Source organism: Lepidothrix coronata, unplaced genomic scaffold, assembly GCF_001604755.1.
Source record: "Lepidothrix coronata isolate B3197 unplaced genomic scaffold, Lepidothrix_coronata-1.0 Scaffold0, whole genome shotgun sequence".
Lineage (NCBI taxonomy): Eukaryota > Metazoa > Chordata > Aves > Passeriformes > Pipridae > Lepidothrix > Lepidothrix coronata.
In genome coordinates, this window is record NW_016690180.1 from 10,937,439 (window position 1) to 10,958,555 (window position 21,117).

A 21,117-nucleotide genomic window follows, 5' to 3' on the forward strand; every position below is an offset into this window, starting at 1 on the left:
ATTGAAAGGAGTTTTGGTCTTCTGTTCCAGTAACAGTAACACCACTATAATCAGTTTGATCTTCTAGGCTAAAAGTACTGAAAGTGAAAATTTTATGTTTGTGTTTAAGACTTCTAGTTGTGAGCAATAGGTTTTTTTCCCACCTTTCATATTCATACTCAGACATTATTCTGTATTTTAGGTATCTGACAGAGGGGGTAATTGCATCTTCTTAGACAGTCTCAGTTTTAAACTTGGAACATTGGATTGGGTTGAATGACTTCTGCAGATGTTGTTTTGCAAGAGCTTCATGAGTGTCTGGCCCATTTTTTCCAACCTGACAGTCATCAGTTTAGCATTGTATAATGATGCCTTAGGCTTCATGAGTAAGGGGACTGCTCTTGGAATGACCAACACATTTCCTGCCTCTTTTTTTTGGGTTGTGCTACAGAACCAGGTGACTTTGTGTTTAACAGTGCTTTATTTTTCAGAGAGGAGTATTTCTATATCTGCTCTTGAAGTTTTTTTAATCAATACATAAGTTTTGTTACTTTCGAAGCACTCCTGTACATGTGTAAATAAACAAGCTCTTTGGTTTTTTGTGTTTTTCTTTTTTAATTTCTCTTTAATTTTTTTACCTTTATGGTCCAAAGACAAAGAAAGTGGAGTCAAGACCTAAAAGGACACCACCGAAAGCCGAAGCTGGAAAAAGGAATTTTAGCCCCTTCAAAAGGGAAGCTGATAATAAAAAGTATAAGTCTCCTCCTGAAGAAGAAGATACTGTCAAATCTGTCAAGAAAGAAACCACTGCTGTTCGAAAGCTTATGGACTTTACACGTCAGACTGCAGAGGAGAAGAAAGCCCCAAAACCTGAGGGGAATTTGGTTTCTGAGGTTAATGAAGATGGAACAGAGAGATTGCTATGGGTGGATAAATACAAGCCTGCATCTCTTAAGGCACTTATTGGACAGCAGGGTGAGCAAAGCTGTGCCAATAAACTGCTCCGATGGCTCAGAAACTGGCACAAGAATACCTTGGAAGATGGACAAGGTGACTGATGGCTCGGTTAACTTTTCTCTGTGTTTGTCCATGCTAATCCCACTGCTTGGTTCCCTGGACCTATAAGGGCCTTTGTGGGAGCAGAGCGACTCTGGCAATCGGGAATGACGCTGCAGTCAGATGGATTTTTAGCAGCAGTTGAGCCTGAGGTTTTTTTAGTGAAGTAGTTATCTACTTACTAACCCCCTCCTACTGCCCCACCCCAAAAAAGAACAGAAAACTGTGTCTCAAAGGTGGTTTTTTTTTTTCAAGTGTTAAGTTTCACTTTTACAAAAGAAACCAGAATAACCCAGCAGTGATGTATCTAAAAATGGCATTGAGTTGAGCATATTGACTTCTTTCTCAAGAAGTGAAATGAGGTTATCCAGTCAAACCTGTCTGTACACGTGGAAATACAGGGTAGCAGCATGTCTAAAGGGCTGCTGTCGCACCTGGGGATGAGATGAATTGTTGAGGTCCTGGCTCTGACAAGTAGTCCATGTGTCAAGTAGATACAGTTTGTCATCCTACAGGCTTTTTTCCCCTATGTTTAAAATAGTGTTTAAGTTTTACTTCAGCCATAGTGGAGGTTTTATGTGTGGTGTGTTTGGGGTTTGGTGTAATTTGTTTGTGGTGGTGTGTGGGTTTGGGGGTGTTTTGTATATTTATATGATATGCTTGTGAGGAAATTGCTGAAATGGTTGTATTACATTAATAGCTCTTTTGCTATTTTTCAGTTTAAAATCACTGCAAGTCATACTTTAAGCTGGTTTAAGCTGCTTTTCCCCAAGTGGTTAGAATACAGATGTGTATGCATCGTTTGATGTTCTTATTGGGCCTTAAATGAGGAAAAATTCCAGTGACATTTGATACCTTTAGAAGCTTGCATTTTGTTTTGTAATTATACCTATGTAAAATGTGGAATTTTTTTTTTTTATAGCAAAGACCAATAAAGCTGGAAGCAAAGATGATGGGACTAGTTTTAAAGCAGCATTACTTTCTGGTCCACCTGGAGTTGGTAAAACTACTACAGCTGCTTTGGTTTGTAAGGTGAGTTCATATTAAGTTGTTCCCAGCACTTTTTGTTATATATTAATTCTGTATCTGGATACAGATACAGTGTGCAGATAGATATTCCCATAAACAACCAGGGTCTGGTCTCAGCCAAACTCCACCTGCTTAGAACAGGGTTACAGGTGAAAATATGTGGATGTTTAGATGCCTGAGCCAAGAATGTAGCAATGGGTGTCTGTGGTTTTCTTCTGTTACATTGAGGGGAAGCATATCACACAGTGTGTTGAACAGTTGGAAATGGTTTTCCAAAATTATAAGCATTCAGCAGTAGTTCTTCAAGTTGGGGAATATTTGCGCTAAATTTAGTGGGAATCAAATTCTGGCAAGCTTTTTGAAAGCCTAAGGTTGTGGTTTTTCTCTATCTAAGAGAGATCTCTCCCAGACTTTAAATTGAAATACGACTTTAGGATGAGAGAAGTTCATAGAGTCATAGAATATGCTGAGTAGGAAGAGACCCATCAGGATCATCGAGCCCCACTTGAGTTGACAGTGCTATGTGTCCATTTCTAAATCTGAATTTAGAAATTGGCTTGTTCTAAGGTACTGGAACACTGTGCTCACACCACCTTTAGTAGAGAATCAGCCAAGAACTCCACCTTGCGGAAATACCATTAAAACTGACTTACTAATCGTATTGTTGTAACCAATTATAGATTAGTTTTCTTCTTTGACTTGCAGGAACTTTTGTACAATATGCTATTATCAGCTTGGAAGGATTCAGAACTATTGTCATCTATCACATCGTTGTGCTAGGAAGAAGTGATTACTTACTTGAATATTTGAGTTGTATACAGTAACTCCCAGTTCCCTCCCCCCACCTACCCCTTCTCCTTAGAGTTTTGTGTCAACAAGTTGCTGCCACACCCAAAACTAGACTTTCAGAAAAGCTGGATGTACTCTCCTAGGCTCATTTCTTTCTCAGAGCATGCTTCTGTGGCCTTACTCAGAGCTGCCTCAGGTCTCTGCAGAGCATTTCAGTGTGCTCCACAGGAATCACCAACAAAACGGAGTTGTTAAGGCTACAGTACCAAGGCTGTGTGTGCTCCCTGCTGTGGTGTGGCATGCTCCTGGCAGGGGAGTTTGCTGATAGTAGCAGCTGGGTTAAGTTCTGTCAGGGACTGACATGCAGCCCTGTTCTGAAGTGTTAGTGCTACTGGGGGAGCCATGTGTTTCCTATGAGTTAAATGAGTTAAAAGCTGCTCTTTCCTGCAGCTTTCAGAGGGATGTGATATGTCTCTTTGTTATGCAACTGGAAATACCATGGAGCTTAGCCAGCCTTGGCTTGTAGCTCTGTTTCTATCCCTGGTGGCAGTTCTGTTAATCTTCCAGAACTAAATCTGTGCCACTGACTTCAACCCTTTCCCACTTGGCTCAAAAAAAAAAAAAAGAAAAAGTCTTTTGGGCTTATCTGTTCTGTGTATAGTTATAAATATTTCTGGAGTGTGACAGAAAAGGAGAAAGGAATCAAAGCCACAAACCGTCCGTGAAACCAATGTTGTAAGAGCTTTCTTCTGCAGTTCTGAAATACTATGTCTGATTTTGATATGCGTGTGCTTTTTCACTGTTCTGTGTTCTCACTTTTTGTGTGGTTTCTGTGTTTGGACTAGGAACTGGGGTACAGCTACGTGGAGCTGAATGCCAGTGACACTCGCAGTAAGAACAGTCTAAAGGAAGTAGTTGCTGAATCACTCAACAACACCAGCATCAAGGATTTCTGTTCTGGTATGTCTGTTGATTGAAGGAGTATTTTTGATGTATTAGGAGTCTGGTTACAGGAGGGACAGAGCTTCTTTTATTACATAGCAGTGTTAGGAATTTACCTTGCTTGTCACGTGGAGGAATCCAGATCTAATGGATGGGTTCATTAAGTAAGCTGTTTTATTTCCCATTCTATTTAGAATTAAATCCTGCTATTAGTAGAATTAGTTGTTAATCTGCACAAACTACTCAAGAACTCTGCAGTTGCTCCTGTGTTCTGTGGGACTCGTTTCTAGGAAGATGACACGATGTTATAGTCTGGTGTGTGAACACAGATTCATGTGATCAAGTGGCAGAGCATGAGGTTCACCATCACCTCAGTTGCCTAGGATGGGGTTACCTAATCTATAAAGCATTGGGTAAAACTCTGAGCAAGACTCTTATTTCCATCTCATTTTCTTGTCCATATTCATTTTCAGGCACATCCTCATCAGTTAGCGGGAAACATGTATTGATCATGGATGAAGTGGATGGTATGGCAGGCAATGAAGACAGAGGAGGGATTCAGGTGAAACTGCTGTAGTTCCTGGCTAATGCCATTGCTAAGAGTGCACACCATATATAGAACAAAGTATTCAAGCCAGTCTACTGTCCTCAACCCATGGCCCATAAACAGAAACTCTCTAATCTGATGTATTTTAGAGGTCTATCTTTGTGTAAGAATTGTGCATTGATAGAGGGGACAAAAAGATACTTGTGTAGAAGAAGCCTGGAGTGACAAACTTGGGTGTGTGCACTTTAGAACAGGTAAATTTATCCTAAGGTCTCTCTATGGTGACATCTACCTGCAGTGTGAAGTTTATGCTCTGGCTGAGACAGTTGCTAATGATGTTTGGTATGACATTTTAATCATTCTTCTCATCCAGGTTGTGTGATGTAATTGTAACGTGTTTAAATTGCAGGAGTTGATTGGTTTGATTCGACACACAAAGATACCCATCATTTGTATGTGCAATGATCGCAACCATCCTAAAATCCGTTCCTTGGTCCACTACTGTTTGGATCTTCGTTTTCAGAGACCTCGTCTAGAACAGATTAAGGTAAGAAGGCTGTGGTTGTAAGGGCTGCACTGAATTACCATCAGTAACTTCTGCCTTCACGTGGGAGAATTTTATACAGAATTGGATACACCACTTAATTGATCATCTTAGTGAGTAACTCTGCTTTTCAAAATGGGTTGTCTGAGTTTTTCTTCTCAAAGAATGAAGTATCCCAAAGTCTTTCAGATTTTAGATGTCTATCTTAAAAATATATCCAAGCTGGGTTTTTTTAAAAAGATCATGCACTTTTTTACATTAGTGTCAAGCATTGCTTATGTTTATGGAAGAGAATTTGAACTACACGTGCTTTAAAAAGTAGAAAAATATGTAGCGCTCTTTCGTAGATGTGTCAATGTGTTCTGCAGGGGAAAGAATTCATAGGAATTCTGTAGTGACAGTTTCTCAATTGTGTATTACAGGGTGCCATGATGTCTATTGCATTTAAAGAAGGTTTAAAAATTCCCCCACCTGCAATGCAAGAGATAATCCTGGCAGCAAATCAGGACATCAGACAGGTCAGTGCCAGTTCATCATCAGTGACCGTTCAGATAGCACGTTGTGTACATTGACTTCAAAGTAGTATTTGAATAGTATTTTTATGCATAAAGGTCAGGCTGCTTCTGCTTGAGTCTTCATTGAAATCCTACTATGCTACCAAGTGGTAAATTTTGTTTTCTAGGTTTTACATAATCTTAATATGTGGTGTGCAAAAGATAAATCATTGACTTATGATGAGGCTAAGACAGATGCCAGCAGAGCCAAAAAGGATATCAAACTGGTAAGTGTCAAATACTGTCTTTTATATTTGATATAAGGATATCAAATTGGTGTCAAATACTGTCAAATACTGGCTTTTACTATCATATTCTGATATAATCACTAGGCTTTATCAGCATCTTCTGAACTAAAGCACTGAACTAAGGCCTAGATTCAGGGAGCTATCACATTTGCCACAAAGAGTTGAAGAGTAGTAAATCTAAGACTGAGCATATATTTTGATGTACTGCTCTATTACATAAGATGCAATTATGAAGCTTATATTTCTCATCCTGAGTTCTCTGTTTAGGAGATAATTCTCTTAATATTGAAAGTGAAACACAATTCTTAAAACTGGTGAAGTTCTGGGGAGGAAATACTGAACATTGTACTGATGAGTCAAGATATTCCTGGATACTAATTTTGTTGATATCGTGCTGTCTTACTGTTTGTGTTGACCTGCTACCCACTGACTTACTGAAATATCATTTATTTAGGGCCCTTTTGATGTTGTCCGGAAGGTTTTTGCTACTGGAGAGGAAGCTTCTCGTATGTCTCTCATAGACAAATCAGATCTTTTCTTCCATGACTATTCCCTAGCACCTCTTTTTGTGCAGGAGAACTATGTACATGTGAAACCAGCTGCTGCTGGGTGAGTTACTCCATACCCGAAACTAACATAGGCTTTTGTGTCAGGGAGTCAAAGTAGACTAAAATCTACCTGGATATTTTTGCTTTGTAATACAGTCAACTTCATTTTTTTCTAGAGGAAATCTGAAAAAGCACTTGGTGCTTTTGAGTAAAGCAGCTGATAGTATATGTGATGGTGATATAGTGGACAAACAGATTCGTAGCAAGCAGAACTGGAATCTTCTTCCAACACAGGTGAGCATGTAACACTCATTTTATGTGCTTTAAGGGGTATCCAGTGTTAAAGACTGATCTGTGGAAATCGGCGTTTCAGCATAATTTTATGACTTGTATACTTCATACTTCATGTAGTATTCTCTGTTCCGCTGGTGATTTGAAGAGTTTCCCATGTCCATATTGTTGAGCCCATGCTGCAACATGAAGTGAAGTCTTCTGAAACTTTGAAAAGCTTGACTGTGTTATGGAAGCATAGAAGCACATGGTGTGTGTATCACTCCTGATGTGCAGTTACCCTGTACTTCCTCTCACCAGCGCAGGATTTCTCCCAGAGCACAGAGGACTGAAGCTCTGTCACTGTATTTCTTTTAATGACCACTGAAACACTGACAAGACTTGTGCTTAAAGGATTATGGCATCAGAAAATGCATCATAATGCATTGTAGGTGAAGTTGAAAGGCACCTCTGGAGGTTGTCCAGTTCACCCCCTGCTTTGTGCTGGTCCAGAGAGATGAGTTGCTTAGTGATGTAGCTGAGTTAATTTATATTTGCAGTGTTCTTTGGAAATGTCTCCTTCACTCTGTCCGTCTGTTGGACATTACAGGACTTGCTTGTGTGAAGGCAGCTGTTTGACCACACTCTAAACTGAGAAACATGAGAAACCAAACAGGGGTTTTTTTTATGGTTTTCAAACCCCAGATAATTTCACAGGTGTTTTAGAACATGGTAACAAACAGGGTGGAACAAGAGATGAAGCTGTAACCCAAGAGGGATTGAACAGAAACAAGCAACCAAGAGATAGTTCTCTTAAAACGAGCTGTTTCCACTGTTGAACTTACTGACTACTCTTTCCATGCAGACCAGTAGGGTAGTGTGTTATGGTTTCAGTGAGATTAATTCAGTGTGATTTGAGTTTGGCATGTATGTTACTTTTTCAGGCTATTTATGCAAGTGTTCTCCCAGGGGAGCTGATGAGAGGTTACATGTCCCAGTTTCCTGTCTTTCCCAGTTGGCTGGGGAAATTTTCATCCACAGGCAAACATGATCGTATCATTCAAGAACTGGCAATGCACATGAGTCTCAGGTAGTACTGATATTCTTCTGCTGGCATTCTGTTTATAGTGATACAGTTTGTTCTTGTGCAGTTCATTACCTACCATTAATTCCTTGCTGTGCTTGGTACAAACAAGTCACACGTTCATATATGCTCTCAATATGTTTGTATATTCTTGGTGACACTTTTCTTAGTGCTTAATCTGGACAGCAGTCAAACTAAAAACACTTTTGATATAGTCAGTAGTACTTTGTCTTTTTTTTTTTTCCTCCCTGAAGTTGTTTCTCAGTAAGGGATATGTTTCCACAGACTGATTGTGTTCAAATCCCTTGCATCAGTTACCCCTGCTGCAGGTGTGGCAAAAGGAATGGCACAGTACAACTTGCAGTTGGCTCTTAAGGCAGCTGATTGTCCATTTGCTGAGGGCCTCCTTACCTACTTGTTGCTTGGTCTTTAGAAGTCAGTGGTGGTGACTGTACAGATTTACTTACTCAATACTTTACTTTCAATTTGACAAAGAACCCAGGCATGCAAGAGGACAGTAAATATGGAGTATTTGTCGTATTTGCGCGATGCACTTGTCAAGCCCTTGAAAGACTTAGGAGCAGATGGTGTACAACAAGCTATAGCGTTTATGGACTCTTACTGCTTGATGAAAGAAGATATTGAAAATATCATGGAAATAAGCACGTGGGGAGGCCAACCCAGTTCTTTTTCAAAGCTGGATTCCAAGGTAAAATTCACCAGTGAATTTTTTCCTTTTCTTCCTTATCTTTAAACAAGAAATCCTAGAATAATAGCTGTGGTATGGATGTGCTGCTGGAAGACTGAAGTTGGTGCAGCTGGTTATTAACTGTGACTGATAGTAGTCTTTGTAAACCAGCTGTCAAACATACTACTAAAGGTTTAGGGGTAAATCCTAAACAATAGTCAGGCTGTGCTTCATTCAGGAGTCTTACACCTTTTGTTCCTGGTGTACAGGATTACCGGGAGTCAGTTGTGTCTGGGGTATAAAGTGGAACACAGAAGGACAGGGAAAGCCGGTACCTTTCTACCAGCAAGTTCCTGGCTGTGAGCTGCAAGAGCTGCACGGCCTTCAGGCAGAGCCCTATCTTTCTTACCATCACACAAAGGAGGAGGGGCACACAGCTGCTGTGGGCACTGGATTAAGAGGCTGCCTTGCAGGTTCCATCTTTCACAGTCCAGTTAAACAGAATTGCCAGACCTAGGGTGCTTTGTGTGCTGTTCCTCCAGTGTCCAGCTACTCCACTGCAGTGGTTGGGACCTTCACCTGGTACAAGGTGAGCTTAAGCTCAAGTCCCTGTTACAAACTAGGCAGGCATGAGATCTCAACCATGATCTCCATCCCAGATCAGATGCTCAGGGAAAGAGGAGAATGTACTAGTAACTAACCCTACACTACTTTGAGGTGTTTACCCCCAGTCTGAATATGCTGCATAGTCTGGCAGGTGTTCAGTGCTGCTGAAGGTGGCTCTGGTGCGACTTGGATTAGGTGGCAGCAGAACAGCAGTGCTGCAATTACACTGTAGGCCTAAGCAAGAAGCATCTGAAGATGCATAGTCTATCTGATATATGCTCTTAGATGCTTTCTGTGTCCTTTTGAGACAGTGTCCTTTTCTATGTGTCTTTGGTCACGTCTTTCCAAGGGAAAGGTGATGTGGAATCTCTAGCTAAGAGCTGGTTAGCTAACAATCTACAGTTCCTAAGCTGATGCTCAGTTTCCTTCCTTCCAACCTGACAGGTCAAAGCAGCTTTCACACGTGCTTACAACAAAGAGGCACATCTGACTCCATATTCACTTAGCTCTTTCAAGGCATCTAAAAGGCAGTCGGGATCTGCAGGGACATTGGAACTGAGTGAAGACTTGAATGTGGAAGAGACCCAGTCTGATGAGGATGAGCAAGATACTGTTGAAAGTGATGCAATGATTAAGGTAATTTAGTTTCCTCAGTATTAAACCACCACACTGGTTTTTTTGTTTGTTTTTAGTTACCTTTCTGGGAGTTGTAACACCATCTAAACGAATTAAGAAAAAAATGTAATAGATACATCATCTCTCAACTTCTAAATTTTTAACTGGTGGTAGTGTGAAATAGTCTGTTATTTCCATCCATTGTCTTCTGCTTGAATGTTGGACCAAAGTGAGACATCACTGTAAACTCATGATTGCTGCATTTGATTCCAAAAGTTAGTAATATTTTAGGTGTTGTCGGGGATGGTGCCATTGGCAAGGAGCGGCCCCAGGCCTTTGTGTGTGGTTATCAGAGATGACAATCCTAGTAATACCCTTTGTATCTATTGCCAAATGGGAAACTGTGGTCAGCCCTTAGGGCAGAGTCTGTGCTCTCCATGGCATTTAAAAACCTCACACCTGAAAGGGGACAGAAAGAGGAGACTTTCTTTAGCACTGATTGCCTTTTTTAAAACTTATGGTATTGTCAGGTTGCAGCTGGATTTTAAATTGTTTGTTTGTATATTCTGTTTGTAGCAAAAAAAGGTGAAGTCTTCCAGGCTGCCAAAAAGAGAGAAAAACGAAGAAACAACAAAAAAAGAAGGGAAAAGAAAAGAGAAAACGAGACATTTGGAGTAAAATCTTACTTTGGATACAGCTTTGCTTATCTAACTTCTGGCAGGAACATGAAACAGATCCAGTGCTGCAGCTGGGAAAGTAGAACCAGGGCATTGAAAATGCTCCTCTTATAGAGGTGCTGTAGCTCCTGTACTCTCATAAGATGCCCTGCTGTACTTACTCTTAATGTGGTAATTGTTACAAACTATAAATATCCTTGTGCAACAAACACCAGGTGCATGAACGTGCTGAAAACGTGATGCTTAGTTACCTGGCATTTATGCTGAGTCTTCCTAGGACTTCACTACTTTTTTTTTTTTTTATAACTCCCCTGGCATTATGTGGTGAAGTCTTGTAAATAGTATATGATGCAAAAAACTCCAAACATAAATTGCCTATTTGTACATTATAGAAATTACGCAGTATATAAAATTACAATAAAATGTTTCACAGGACTCTTTTAAAGCTTTGGTTAAGTTCATGGAGTGTTCTGTCTCCCTTTTTCCAAGGTTTTGTCTTTCCTTCAGGTATAGGATGTGTGTGTGTTCCTCTTTTCCTAAAACTTCCCTTTTGTTCAGTTAGAGACACAGAAATTAGTGAGGGATTTAGTCCCAAAACTTGAGTTGTATCTTTAATCAAAACCAGAAAGGAATATTTAAAGAGTAAGAAATGTTTAATAGAAAGTACTCATAACAATTCATAAGTAATACTGAAAAAGAGAATAGTAGGGAGTTTGTTATGTGAGCAGCAAAAAGGAAAAACTAAGATTGCCCTGTGGCTTGTCTTTGGTGTAGATAAAATGCAAATTCTGCTTGGTAGGAATTATCGGTTTTATTACTACAATAAAACAAAGTACAAAATTTATAAAAAGCTAAATATTTACAGATATCACAAAATAGAAGTGGCATGGTTATTACACCATTGTGGGAAAAACTTGTGATAGAGCTTTTCTTGCTGTTTGCCAGCCAACACAAGCAGTTCTAAAAATAAACAGAGGTTGTTAGTCATATCTTGAGATACAGACATCGTGATGGCAGACTTCTTTTCTCAGATCAGGGCAAAACCCAAACCAACTAAAAGCTCCCAAAAAGAAGTTTATTGTGGTATATATAACTTCGCACAAGTGCATTACTCTGACCTATTGCGGAGTTTTTATGTAAAGTGGTTGCAGTAGTAAATCTGCCTTCAAATGTCAAAATTAACAAGGAACTTCGTTAACTCATTTTCAGTTAACCATTTCTTTAAGAAAACCAAAGTCTTGGATCTGTGTGGTATAGACAGAGCAGTGCTCTCATTCTTTGAAATGAGTATTTCAAGCCAATACTTGTTGCTGTTATCCTGGGATATAGTCTGTTAAATATACAAGATCAGATCATGTAACCTGCATTTTAGATCTGCTCCTTCCTGTTAGCACCTCTCTCTCTCTCCCCCTGCACTTAAACCCTTGTTGGAGGATCTGTAGGAGACTGGATAAGGTTGAGATCTTCAAACTGTTCTCTGTGCTACTAAAGCACAGCTGGTGTTCCAAACCAGAACATCTTGGAGATGTTAATGTGCTCATAGAAGTAAATGGAGTTAAAGCCCAAATTAACAACCGGGTCAGTTGCAGTAGCAAAGCCTACTGGTGTTTACATGCCTGAGGGCAAATATGGGAAATAGAGCTGGGCCTCAGTTATCCGGGGCTGTAAGTTAAGATTCTTGAACACAGTTCCTTGCTGGAGAAACTCCCAGTGTCCTCTAGAATGAGCCCTGTTCAGTAAAAACTATAGACTAGCACATACCTGAATTTATTGGTCCCCTTCTTCTGGTTTGAGGTACGCCGTGCAATCATTTATTTTCTTAAGATCAATAATGTTAATCCTTTCAGAACACATGGGACACACGTTTTCAGTCTGTAACATGCTGTTTTAAAGGAAGGGGTGACTGGTCAAATGCTAATTATAACATTTTTGAAAGGAAGCTGGGCCCAAGGCAGAAAGCCTAGAGCAGAGTTCTGACCCGTGCTATGTAACGTGCAGGACAGAGCAACAGCTGCTTCTATCTACATGGAGCAAAGGTTGGTTTGGTTTTTAACACCACACCAGGAAGGCTAGTTGCAGTGAGTGAGCAGAATTTTGGCAATTAAAACATATACAAAAGAGCTTGGGCTAAAACATGAAGTTTCAGCAGCTTCACAGTTCCTGACATTGGAATGGAGCTATCCAGTCCCATTCTCACACATGATTATTGCCCAATTCTGTGTGTATTTTGTTTGTTTTGGTGACTGCTGCTGTGCCTGTTTCCTGCCCTGCCCCCATATCAGGCCTTCTTCCTGGAAGGAGCTGAGAACTTAGACAAGCTCCCCCTCCATCTTCACTACTGAATGCAGCCCTGTTGGAGCCCTGTGTCATGGGCCCAATTCTTTATCGTAGCTTTAGGTCCACTTTGAAGCAATGTCCTGTGAGTATGGCAGGTGCAACTACCGAGTAAGGGGGATTTCTCTTCCACTCACCCCAGCTGTTACATGTTTTTAGTACCAAATGAAACCATTTGCTGCTAAAATATGAACAAACACTGGAATTCTGCAATAGAAAAAAACCCCAAACTTACTTTTTGAATTCTGAATAGAGGGCAGGAAAGTCACAGTGTGGGCAAACTGTCCAGTCATCACGTACCATGTGTCGACCCTGCACACAAAAACCACAAGTAATTAAGGGTCAAGTTCTGCCCTGGTACAGTGGGCATCTACTTTTGTACCTGTTATTGTGAAAAAAATCTCAGCAGCTGAGTTCTAAGATCTTGAATTAAAAACCCCAAACCGTAATAGTGTTAACTGTAGTCTGATTACTGTGTAAATTCTGTAACTAGAAAAGGAGCTCTCAAAGAGATGCAGTGTTTTCACTATCATTTGTCTTCCTCTTAAAAAAAAAATCTAACAGTGTATTGAAATACAACTTTTAAAATAGTTTTTGTTTGGTAATTCTAGAATGCTATCTGTACATCTCTGTCCAGAGCTGTACCTAAATCCGCTGGGATTATTGGTGTTGTGTATGACATACCAAAAAATGTCCCCAAAGCCGCGGCACATGAGCCCATTCAACACTGTCAAGTTTGTGAGCATAGTGCCTGCCTGGTATTTGCCTCTTTACATAGAAATGTTTTCTCTTTTTTGGTACAGTTTACTAATTTGCTTTTGATAGAAAGAATTCATATCTACCTTTTCAATACTATAAAAACACAGCAGCAACTTGAACTACATCGAGATTTGTGCTGTAATACAATTTGCAACAGCAGACTGCTTGGTACTGACTCTCATTAGATATTTGAAAATGCCACATTCTTAATGATGTTACAAATACCTGTGATGCAAATGAAATATAGCCAAGATGGACATACATTAACATGCACATTATGTTTAGATCATAAAGTAATATTTAAAATCCTTTGTTTTTTCCTTAAGATAATACTGCTAAATTATACCCGTCATCTTATTCTCCTAAACCAAGAGTAAAAAAAGCCAAACATCACATAATTGATATAAATTTTTTTGTAAAACTTAATTCTTTAGTTTTAATAAAGAATGTTAACTCTAACATTTGATTCCTGTTCAAATAAGTTCTGTTTTGTTCCATTCTAGTATGACAGTTCACTTGAACCTAATAAAAATAAAGTGTTATCCAGTAGCTATACAGTAACTTTGCCTGGGAATGTATCCCTCCCTACCTTTTCAGTACACTCCAAAGTATCCTGAAACAAACTTCTTATTTATCAGAAATTTAAGAACTGCTGAGGTTACTGGCTGAACCATTACTTAACCTTAGACTTCCTTAAAAATTCTGTTACATTCTGGCTGTTACATTCTGGGCGTTTCCCAAAACAGACTTTAGAAGTTTTATAAGGCTTTTTGGTTTTTTTTTGTGGTTTGTTGTGTTGTTTGGTTTGGGTTTTTTTAATGATTTTTTTTTTTTCATTTGAAGTCTTGGCAGCCTGGAATTTAGGGGAGGAGAGCTGTGCCCTCCACAAGCTCCTGTACATGGAAAAGGAAAGGGGTACTTCTGTCAGCTGTTAGAGCCTCTGAGCAGAGGGCTGAACTGGGAAGGTGCCTGCAGCAGAGTCCTGTCTGTTCTCCCAAGTGCACCAACTGCATGTGTGCTGGGGATACCTGGCACTCCACCTGCCTTCTCAAGAAGCTGAAGTGTTCCAAAATGACTTCCTGATTTTACTGTCACCCTTAAGTTCCTGCTACTTGTAGGTGGCAACTCAGGACACTATGACAAAGTGTCAAAGACAACAAGAACGTGTTTTACTTATTTAGTAACATTAGAAAAAGGCACAAACCATAAAAACACCTAGCTTGGATCTACTAGCAAACCAAAGATATTCAGATAAACTTATTTGTAGAAGGGAAGACAGGCTTTGCCTTCGTTGTCACAGTGCAGAAAGCATGGCAGACACTCACGGTTGCAATGCAGTACGGGAGGTTGTTTTTACAGCTAGGACACAAAAGTTCGCACTCCGGGAGCTGGAACGCACAGTAGGGACAGGCTGTTGTTGGCTCTTCTGTCTCAGTTGTGTCTCGGTGTCTAAAAGATACAAGTGTGAATAAAACCCTTAAACTGTTTGAACTTGAACAAAGCTGTTTTACAATGCCACTGATATTTAGCAAGTGCTTTTCCTTTGAGTTAGTTGCACAGCTTCCAGCTGCTATTTTATATTGTATCAGCTCATTCCTTTTAACTATCACCCAAGTTTCATCACAATTATGTAAAGTTGGAAATAGGTAATTTTCCATTTAATTAGAAACAATATCACCTTTTAAAAGCTGTAACAGATCCTAAAATTTTGAAAGCTTTCAAAAATCGAGGTCTATACATATGGTTTCTCTATTTCAAGAGTTTTTCTGTGGCAGGACCACAAAGAACTGGAGTAACCAGAAAAAACTCTGGCTTTGTAGTGGGACTATACAGCTTGTAATTGCCTTTGTTTGTCCAAGCATCTGTCAAAGTGATGGGCCTGCTCCAGACATCATGGCACCTGTGTTAAGGGGGAAGGGGCAGGAGAGAAAACTATTTTCAGATTTCTTAGGTGACCTTTATGTCTCTTCCAACTATGAGGAAAACTACGAGGCACCACTTTACACCAGCTAGGGACCAGTCTTGACACAATGGAACTTCCTGTCATACGAGTCACCTGTTGCTACAAATTTACTTGGCTTCAAGCAGAGACATTGGATAAGTCCATGGAGAGCTTAGAGACTTAATAAGTAAATACCTAAACCACCCATACGAGCTCAGTAAGTCCCTGAGTACCAGAATGGTTAGAGGCTAGTAGAATAAATGAGAAAAACATTACCTATGCTTGTCCTGCTCTTATACAATTACCTATGCTTCCTCTTCTGGCAGAAAAATTGGCTAGCATCTATCAAAACTTCAGATAAGGAAGAAAATGTCAAGAATTCATATATTTTATTTGCCCTCCCATTCTTTTTTATCTTAGCCATTTAGTCAGTAGTCTAAATCACAACACACATAATGCTGCTCCTGTAGTAGCTAATTGTTCTCAACTAGAGACCAACTAAACCTGTAAGGCTGCACTGGCATCTCTACGGACAAGACAGAAGAAGTTACTGCTCATGAGGAAGCATTTTACATTCACGCTGCATTTAAGGTTTATCACATCCAAGGGAATAGAAGATTCTTTAATTTTCAGAGAAGGGTGGGAAATGAGTCTTAGCCTTCCAAATCTGAGACAGCAAAATAATATGAAGAGAAGATAAAGGCTTTATGAGCAAAAAGAGCATTATAAATAAAGCTTTGGTATCGTGTCGTGTACATTTGATTAACACCACTCACCTGACCATTGTTTCAATTTTTTTTTTGTATTTAGGATCTATTTTATTCCTATACTCGGGTCTCATCAACATAGCAGCAAAACTGAAGGCTGAGTTTTTCAGTCCTGCTCTGTGACACTCAATTACAGCTGAAGTCAAAATTGGCACAATGTCTGTAATAGAATGGAAAAATGATGTCAAATATTTGTTTACCAATATTAATGTTGAAAACCTTTGAGCTAATATTGCTAAAAAGGTACAGATGAAAAAATACAGTATTTTTCTTCTTCCTCATGGTAACACTTGCAGAATTTGGGGCATTCCTGTAACCATATACAAGAAAACCACGGTTTCACCTCTCACTGCCCTGCACTCCTGAAGCTCACCATGGCAGCAGGAATGTTCAGATTATAAGCATTTCTCCCAAATCTGGCCTGCCCTGTTTAAAGCCCACATTTTAGTCTACATTTTTCATGTACCCAAGAAGTACTCTCAAAAGAAGATCAATTAAAATTTTTTCATGAAGTCCCAGAACCAATCACTTCATTACACACCATCCTGAGACGTTATGTTTGGTTCAGGCAGCTCAGTAGTGCAGTTACAGTGGGCGAGGACAGATTAACCTGCTGCTGACGATCCCATCCTGGAGGCTGGATATCAAAGAGCTCTCCTGTGGGCGGTGGCGGAGCACACTGTGTAGTTACACTCTGCTGTGTGCCAACAGCATCACGGGAGGAGAATGAGCCTTGTAACACAATGCTGATGAATAAACTGCCCCGTGGAGCACAGCATGCTCCCCTACACTGTCAGCACTTACGTGATGGGAACTTGCTGATGTTGTTGGCGACACGTATAAGCATACGTGCTCCCTTCATGTGATCACCACGTTTCACGTGAATCTGGAACATAACAAACATACCAAATTTACTGCAGCCATTAGAGAGTAATTCCTGCAGCCTGGTCTTGGCATTCATCCTGCTGGGAGCTGTGCATCCACAGCTCTTCCATGAAACTGAGCAGAGCTGCACTAGAGACTCCATAGTGGCTCTTTCCCAGAAGAGTCCTTCTGGCCTTCAGCCTGCTATTTGCAGGCTCTTGCCCCACTGCTGGTAGAGAGGGAGGCCAGAAGCTGGCTGCAGGCTGAATGGATATCTTGATGGACATCCATGGGTTAACTACTAAAAATCATTTGAGCCCCCTGCTTAATTTAATTTACAAAAAAGCAGTGATTTACTTATGGATAATAACAACAACAGTAATAGCAAATAGTTGTACTAGTAGCATGGTATTTTAAATTATGAATGCAAAAGAAATACAGGAAGCCATGTGTAATTTTGAATTATTCAGTGTTTAAAAAAAAAAAAGCTAATCAAAGAGGCAGAAACGACCACGGATTATCCTCCTGAAGCTTGCAGTTAGCATGCACTTGGATTCTGTGATACAATCTATATGACAATATGTATATGGATGCTCTATATGGATACAGAGCATCCACATGTACAGTTCAATAAATCACAGACTGTGCAACTTATACATAAATTCAATTTCTCAATTCTTTACCTTTACTAAAATATAGCTGTGTAGAATCATAAGGTTTGTGGCCATCTCAGAAGAAATTTTAATCTTCTGGGTTTTTAACTCTGAATACATACTGAAAAGAACATCACGTGCATTTCGGTAGTTTCCTTAAGAAAAAAACAACAACGAACAGTAAATTTAATATTTCATAACAATTTATTTACTTCTGACATCAAGGGAAGCTGAACAGGAAGTTATGTTGATTCTTAGAGTAAAACCGTTGCATGGCAATTTCTTTGGAAAGCCACAGGCAGCTGCTTTTCACAGTATCCTAAACAATATCAGCCAGGGAGTTAGTTAAAAAAAAATACACTTGAAGTAATCTAAACAGTAGCAAAATACATATGTAGATGACAGTTGAATATAGTGAACTTTAAAAGTGGAAGATGCTGTCTCCAGTACATTGTTTCCACATTAAAGGGGAGAAAAGGTATTTTTAGAACAGTTACAGGTGTTATTTCTTTTTGTTCTTCAACAACAGATATTCAAAAGCTATTGCTTAAATGTTAGTTTAACATACTTTTACATGACCATTTGCTTTGGCAACTCCCTGCCTCTGCGACCAAACAAACCCCAAACCTGTTGAGAGATGATTAAAGTTTGAATTCCCTAGGTTATACTGCTGCAAGGTTATTGTCAAAGATCGTTCAGAAACCACAGGATTCCATTAAATGATCGACATAGCTGAAAACAACCAGTGTTTAGTATGGTTAGACTATCCTTAGTTGTTTGTTCTTGTTTTGTTTTGGGGGTTGGTTGGTTGGTCAGTTACTTCGGGATTTTTTTCATTATTAGAGTCTGAGGAAGACATACTCTTTGCAGCTGGAAGCATTTAAAGGAAATTTCAGATTCAGTTATTTCAGCAAACTTTTTCCTTGTCTCTCTATATTTCTTTATCACCAAATGTTTTTACTCTATAGAGTAATTTGAATCAAATAGAACAATTGAATCAAATTGTGGAATTTGTGTGAGGCAGCTAAACAGCACTCCAGAATTAGTTGCTGGAAAACAACATTATTTTTTCATGCTGTGTTACTTGCTCTCAGAATAATATGACGAGTCCTACAATCATGTGATTTCACAGAAGATTCTGAGTTGGAAGGGACCCACAAGGATCGAGTCCAACTCTTAAGTAAATGGCCCAAATGGGGATCAAACCCACAACCTTGGTGTTATTAGCACCATGCTCTAACCAACTGAGCTAATCCCATAAAAACAAGGAAAATTGCACATGAAATGGCATACCCAGACTAAAATACCAAACAATATGACTTAAATATTATTGTTACATGGAGTTTTAAGGGAAGAACAAACTATATTTGGTGCAAACTTCAGAATCAAACTCACTGAAATCTGCTGAAGAGGGGGATGATCTAAAACTGTGCCTCACCAGAAGAAACAGTTTCTGCAAGATTGGCGATTTTAATGAAACAAATATTGTGCTTCTTATTGCACAGTTGTAGAACATATCTGTACTATTAGGGAATAAGAAATACACTGTGGGATATTGCCTTTTAGATACAAGTTTTCAGATTCAGAGAAGCTAGTAAATATTTAAACCCTTGAGCCGTTTCATTTCCTGCTTCTGTAATTAGCACAAATGCATTATTCACTACTATGATGGATTGGGAGATTTGCTTGCCAAGGATTTCAGAGAGGTTTTTCCACTCCTTAGCCCAATGCTGAGGAGCAGCCCATAAATGTTAATTTGCCTGGGCTGTTCCCAAGGCTGCTATTTTTCCTTTATAGATTTTTTTCTTTTACATAATTGAAATGAAAAGCAAGCAGTGTTATGGTAGGGTTGTTGCTGGGCTACAGAGGAGAGTGAATAATGGAGATGATAGCTATTTTGCTTTTAGCCCTGTCTCTTATTATTTTTCTCTATTTCTAACTTCAGCTACCCATTACAGGGGAAAACGAGGTTTATGTAAGCACGTGTCTGGTCCTTCAACAGAAATCTTCTCCTGTGCACATCTTCTAGTGAAAAAAGTGATGTGCAAAGACTAAAGGATCAGTATCTAAGTCAGAAACCAGATGTAGAAATTGCAATTCTATGATCTGGGATACACAGAAAATTAAAGTCACAGGCTGTCTTATTCACTACTTTTACTTGAATGTAATAAAGAATACAGATATTTTCCACAAATTTCTTTTTTTTCCAGCATTTCATATACAGGTATAAGTCCCAATGTTTTCACAAAGGCTACTTTCAATTAAAAATTAAACTTGAATACAATTCAAAGCACCGATACATGTCTTCTCTACCTATAATCCTACATAAAAGTACTCTGGGCAGGGTGTCTGAGGAGGCAGCATCAGAGATGCTGTCACATCAGGGAAAACCGACTTACCTGAACACTGCTCCTCCCTGGCAATTATTATAGCAGTTCTGGCAGCTTCTCGGTACTGCTTCAATGCCATGTATAAGCGGAACAGGTACTTGGCATCCTTAATAAAATCATACAAAAGCAATTAATATATACTGCTGTACTGCTTTCTTTACTTGCTCATCCCACCATTCTCTAAAGAAAGCAGACAAGTTGGCTTGTTTCATGAGGAGCTCTTTGTATCAACATGGTTCAGCTTTGCCACATTTACCTGCAAGGCTTGGCTGTCACTACACTCACAAACACCCACGCTGAGCACACTCAGGAAGTCCTGGCAGGTCACTGCCAAGCCCTGTCCATATGGATGCAGAAAGCCACAGACCACCAGTCACATGGAGAGTTTTACAGGTGGAAACCTAACAGTTTCAGATGTATGGGCAGTTATGGTGTCAGAAAAGAACCAAAGGACTCCTTTTAGAAATAGAAATCTTGCTAGAAATGTTTAAACTGCCTTATGGATCTAGATGCAGACACAGCTTAGTGTGGATAAGGATGACAAAGTCTAGCCATTAAAGAGTGTATTGCTCTGGGACCAGATAGTAAATATCCAAGACAGCTAAAAAAATGAAAACGAGGGAAGAATCAGCTAACAAAAAGCATAAAATTTATAATTTGCTATACCATGTATTTTGATGGATTATATGATTCAAGAATGGCAAGCGGAGCAAAGGGTTTGCCCAAAAACTGTCAATCCAACAGCAGGCAAATTAGTGAAATAATTTTAAAACAAAACTAAAAAGGTGGCAGTATTGTAGAAAACAAACATAAGTTCTCTTTTTGTAATGTCTACTAAAATTTCTAGTTAAAAAAAAAATAACAAGAGAAAGGAGAATTGGGTCTTTCATAAGGATTTTTAGAAAATCCTCAAAAGAGGTAATTCATAAAAACACAGCTAAAATACAAAATAAAATGACCTTGCTTATGTTGAAAAGGAATTACCAAATGAAAAAAAACCTGGGCTAATGTCACTATTTTATATCTTTAGCATATCTTTAGTGATTTCTAAAATTGGATCAACTAAAAAAGTCTGTACATTATAATCTTTTAACTAGTAAATCAGGATTAAATTAAGCTGAAATATTGCATATAGTGGTATGTTTCCAACTTGAATGTACAAATCACAAAAATTGACACTGGTAGCTTTACAGACAGTTTAGCAAAAAAATCCAAACCAACTAATTCTGCAT

At 39.2% G+C, this 21,117-nt stretch overlaps 2 protein-coding genes across 3 annotated transcripts in view; one reads left to right on the forward strand and one right to left on the reverse strand.

The window, feature by feature from the left end:
• Positions 1 to 10,621, forward strand: part of RFC1 (replication factor C subunit 1) — a 33,041-nt gene extending 22,420 nt beyond the window's left edge. Inside the window, exons 13-25 of the mRNA XM_017803849.1 lie at positions 633 to 1,029; positions 1,958 to 2,067; positions 3,699 to 3,813; positions 4,269 to 4,357; positions 4,752 to 4,889; positions 5,309 to 5,404; positions 5,569 to 5,667; positions 6,143 to 6,297; positions 6,413 to 6,530; positions 7,451 to 7,596; positions 8,086 to 8,299; positions 9,329 to 9,520; positions 10,076 to 10,621. Coding sequence (XP_017659338.1) covers positions 633 to 1,029; positions 1,958 to 2,067; positions 3,699 to 3,813; positions 4,269 to 4,357; positions 4,752 to 4,889; positions 5,309 to 5,404; positions 5,569 to 5,667; positions 6,143 to 6,297; positions 6,413 to 6,530; positions 7,451 to 7,596; positions 8,086 to 8,299; positions 9,329 to 9,520; positions 10,076 to 10,177 — 1,971 coding nt within the window. The 3' untranslated portion in view covers positions 10,178 to 10,621. The remainder of the gene's footprint in view (positions 1 to 632; positions 1,030 to 1,957; positions 2,068 to 3,698; positions 3,814 to 4,268; positions 4,358 to 4,751; positions 4,890 to 5,308; positions 5,405 to 5,568; positions 5,668 to 6,142; positions 6,298 to 6,412; positions 6,531 to 7,450; positions 7,597 to 8,085; positions 8,300 to 9,328; positions 9,521 to 10,075) is intronic.
• Positions 10,622 to 10,937: 316 nt separating this feature from the next.
• Positions 10,938 to 21,117, reverse strand: part of WDR19 (WD repeat domain 19) — a 42,934-nt gene continuing 32,754 nt past the window's right edge. Inside the window, exons 30-37 of one of the 2 annotated variants that reach the window (XM_017803835.1) lie at positions 19,895 to 19,991; positions 17,526 to 17,650; positions 16,783 to 16,864; positions 15,988 to 16,138; positions 14,595 to 14,718; positions 12,746 to 12,822; positions 11,938 to 12,058; positions 10,938 to 11,136 (exon numbers count right to left, since the gene is read on the reverse strand). In XM_017803835.1, coding sequence (XP_017659324.1) covers positions 11,944 to 12,058; positions 12,746 to 12,822; positions 14,595 to 14,718; positions 15,988 to 16,138; positions 16,783 to 16,864; positions 17,526 to 17,650; positions 19,895 to 19,991 — 771 coding nt within the window. In that variant the 3' untranslated portion in view covers positions 10,938 to 11,136; positions 11,938 to 11,943. Of the gene's footprint in view, positions 12,059 to 12,745; positions 12,823 to 14,594; positions 14,719 to 15,987; positions 16,139 to 16,782; positions 16,865 to 17,525; positions 17,651 to 19,894; positions 19,992 to 21,117 lie in introns of both variants that reach the window. The other variant, XM_017803825.1, reaches the window with a different exon arrangement.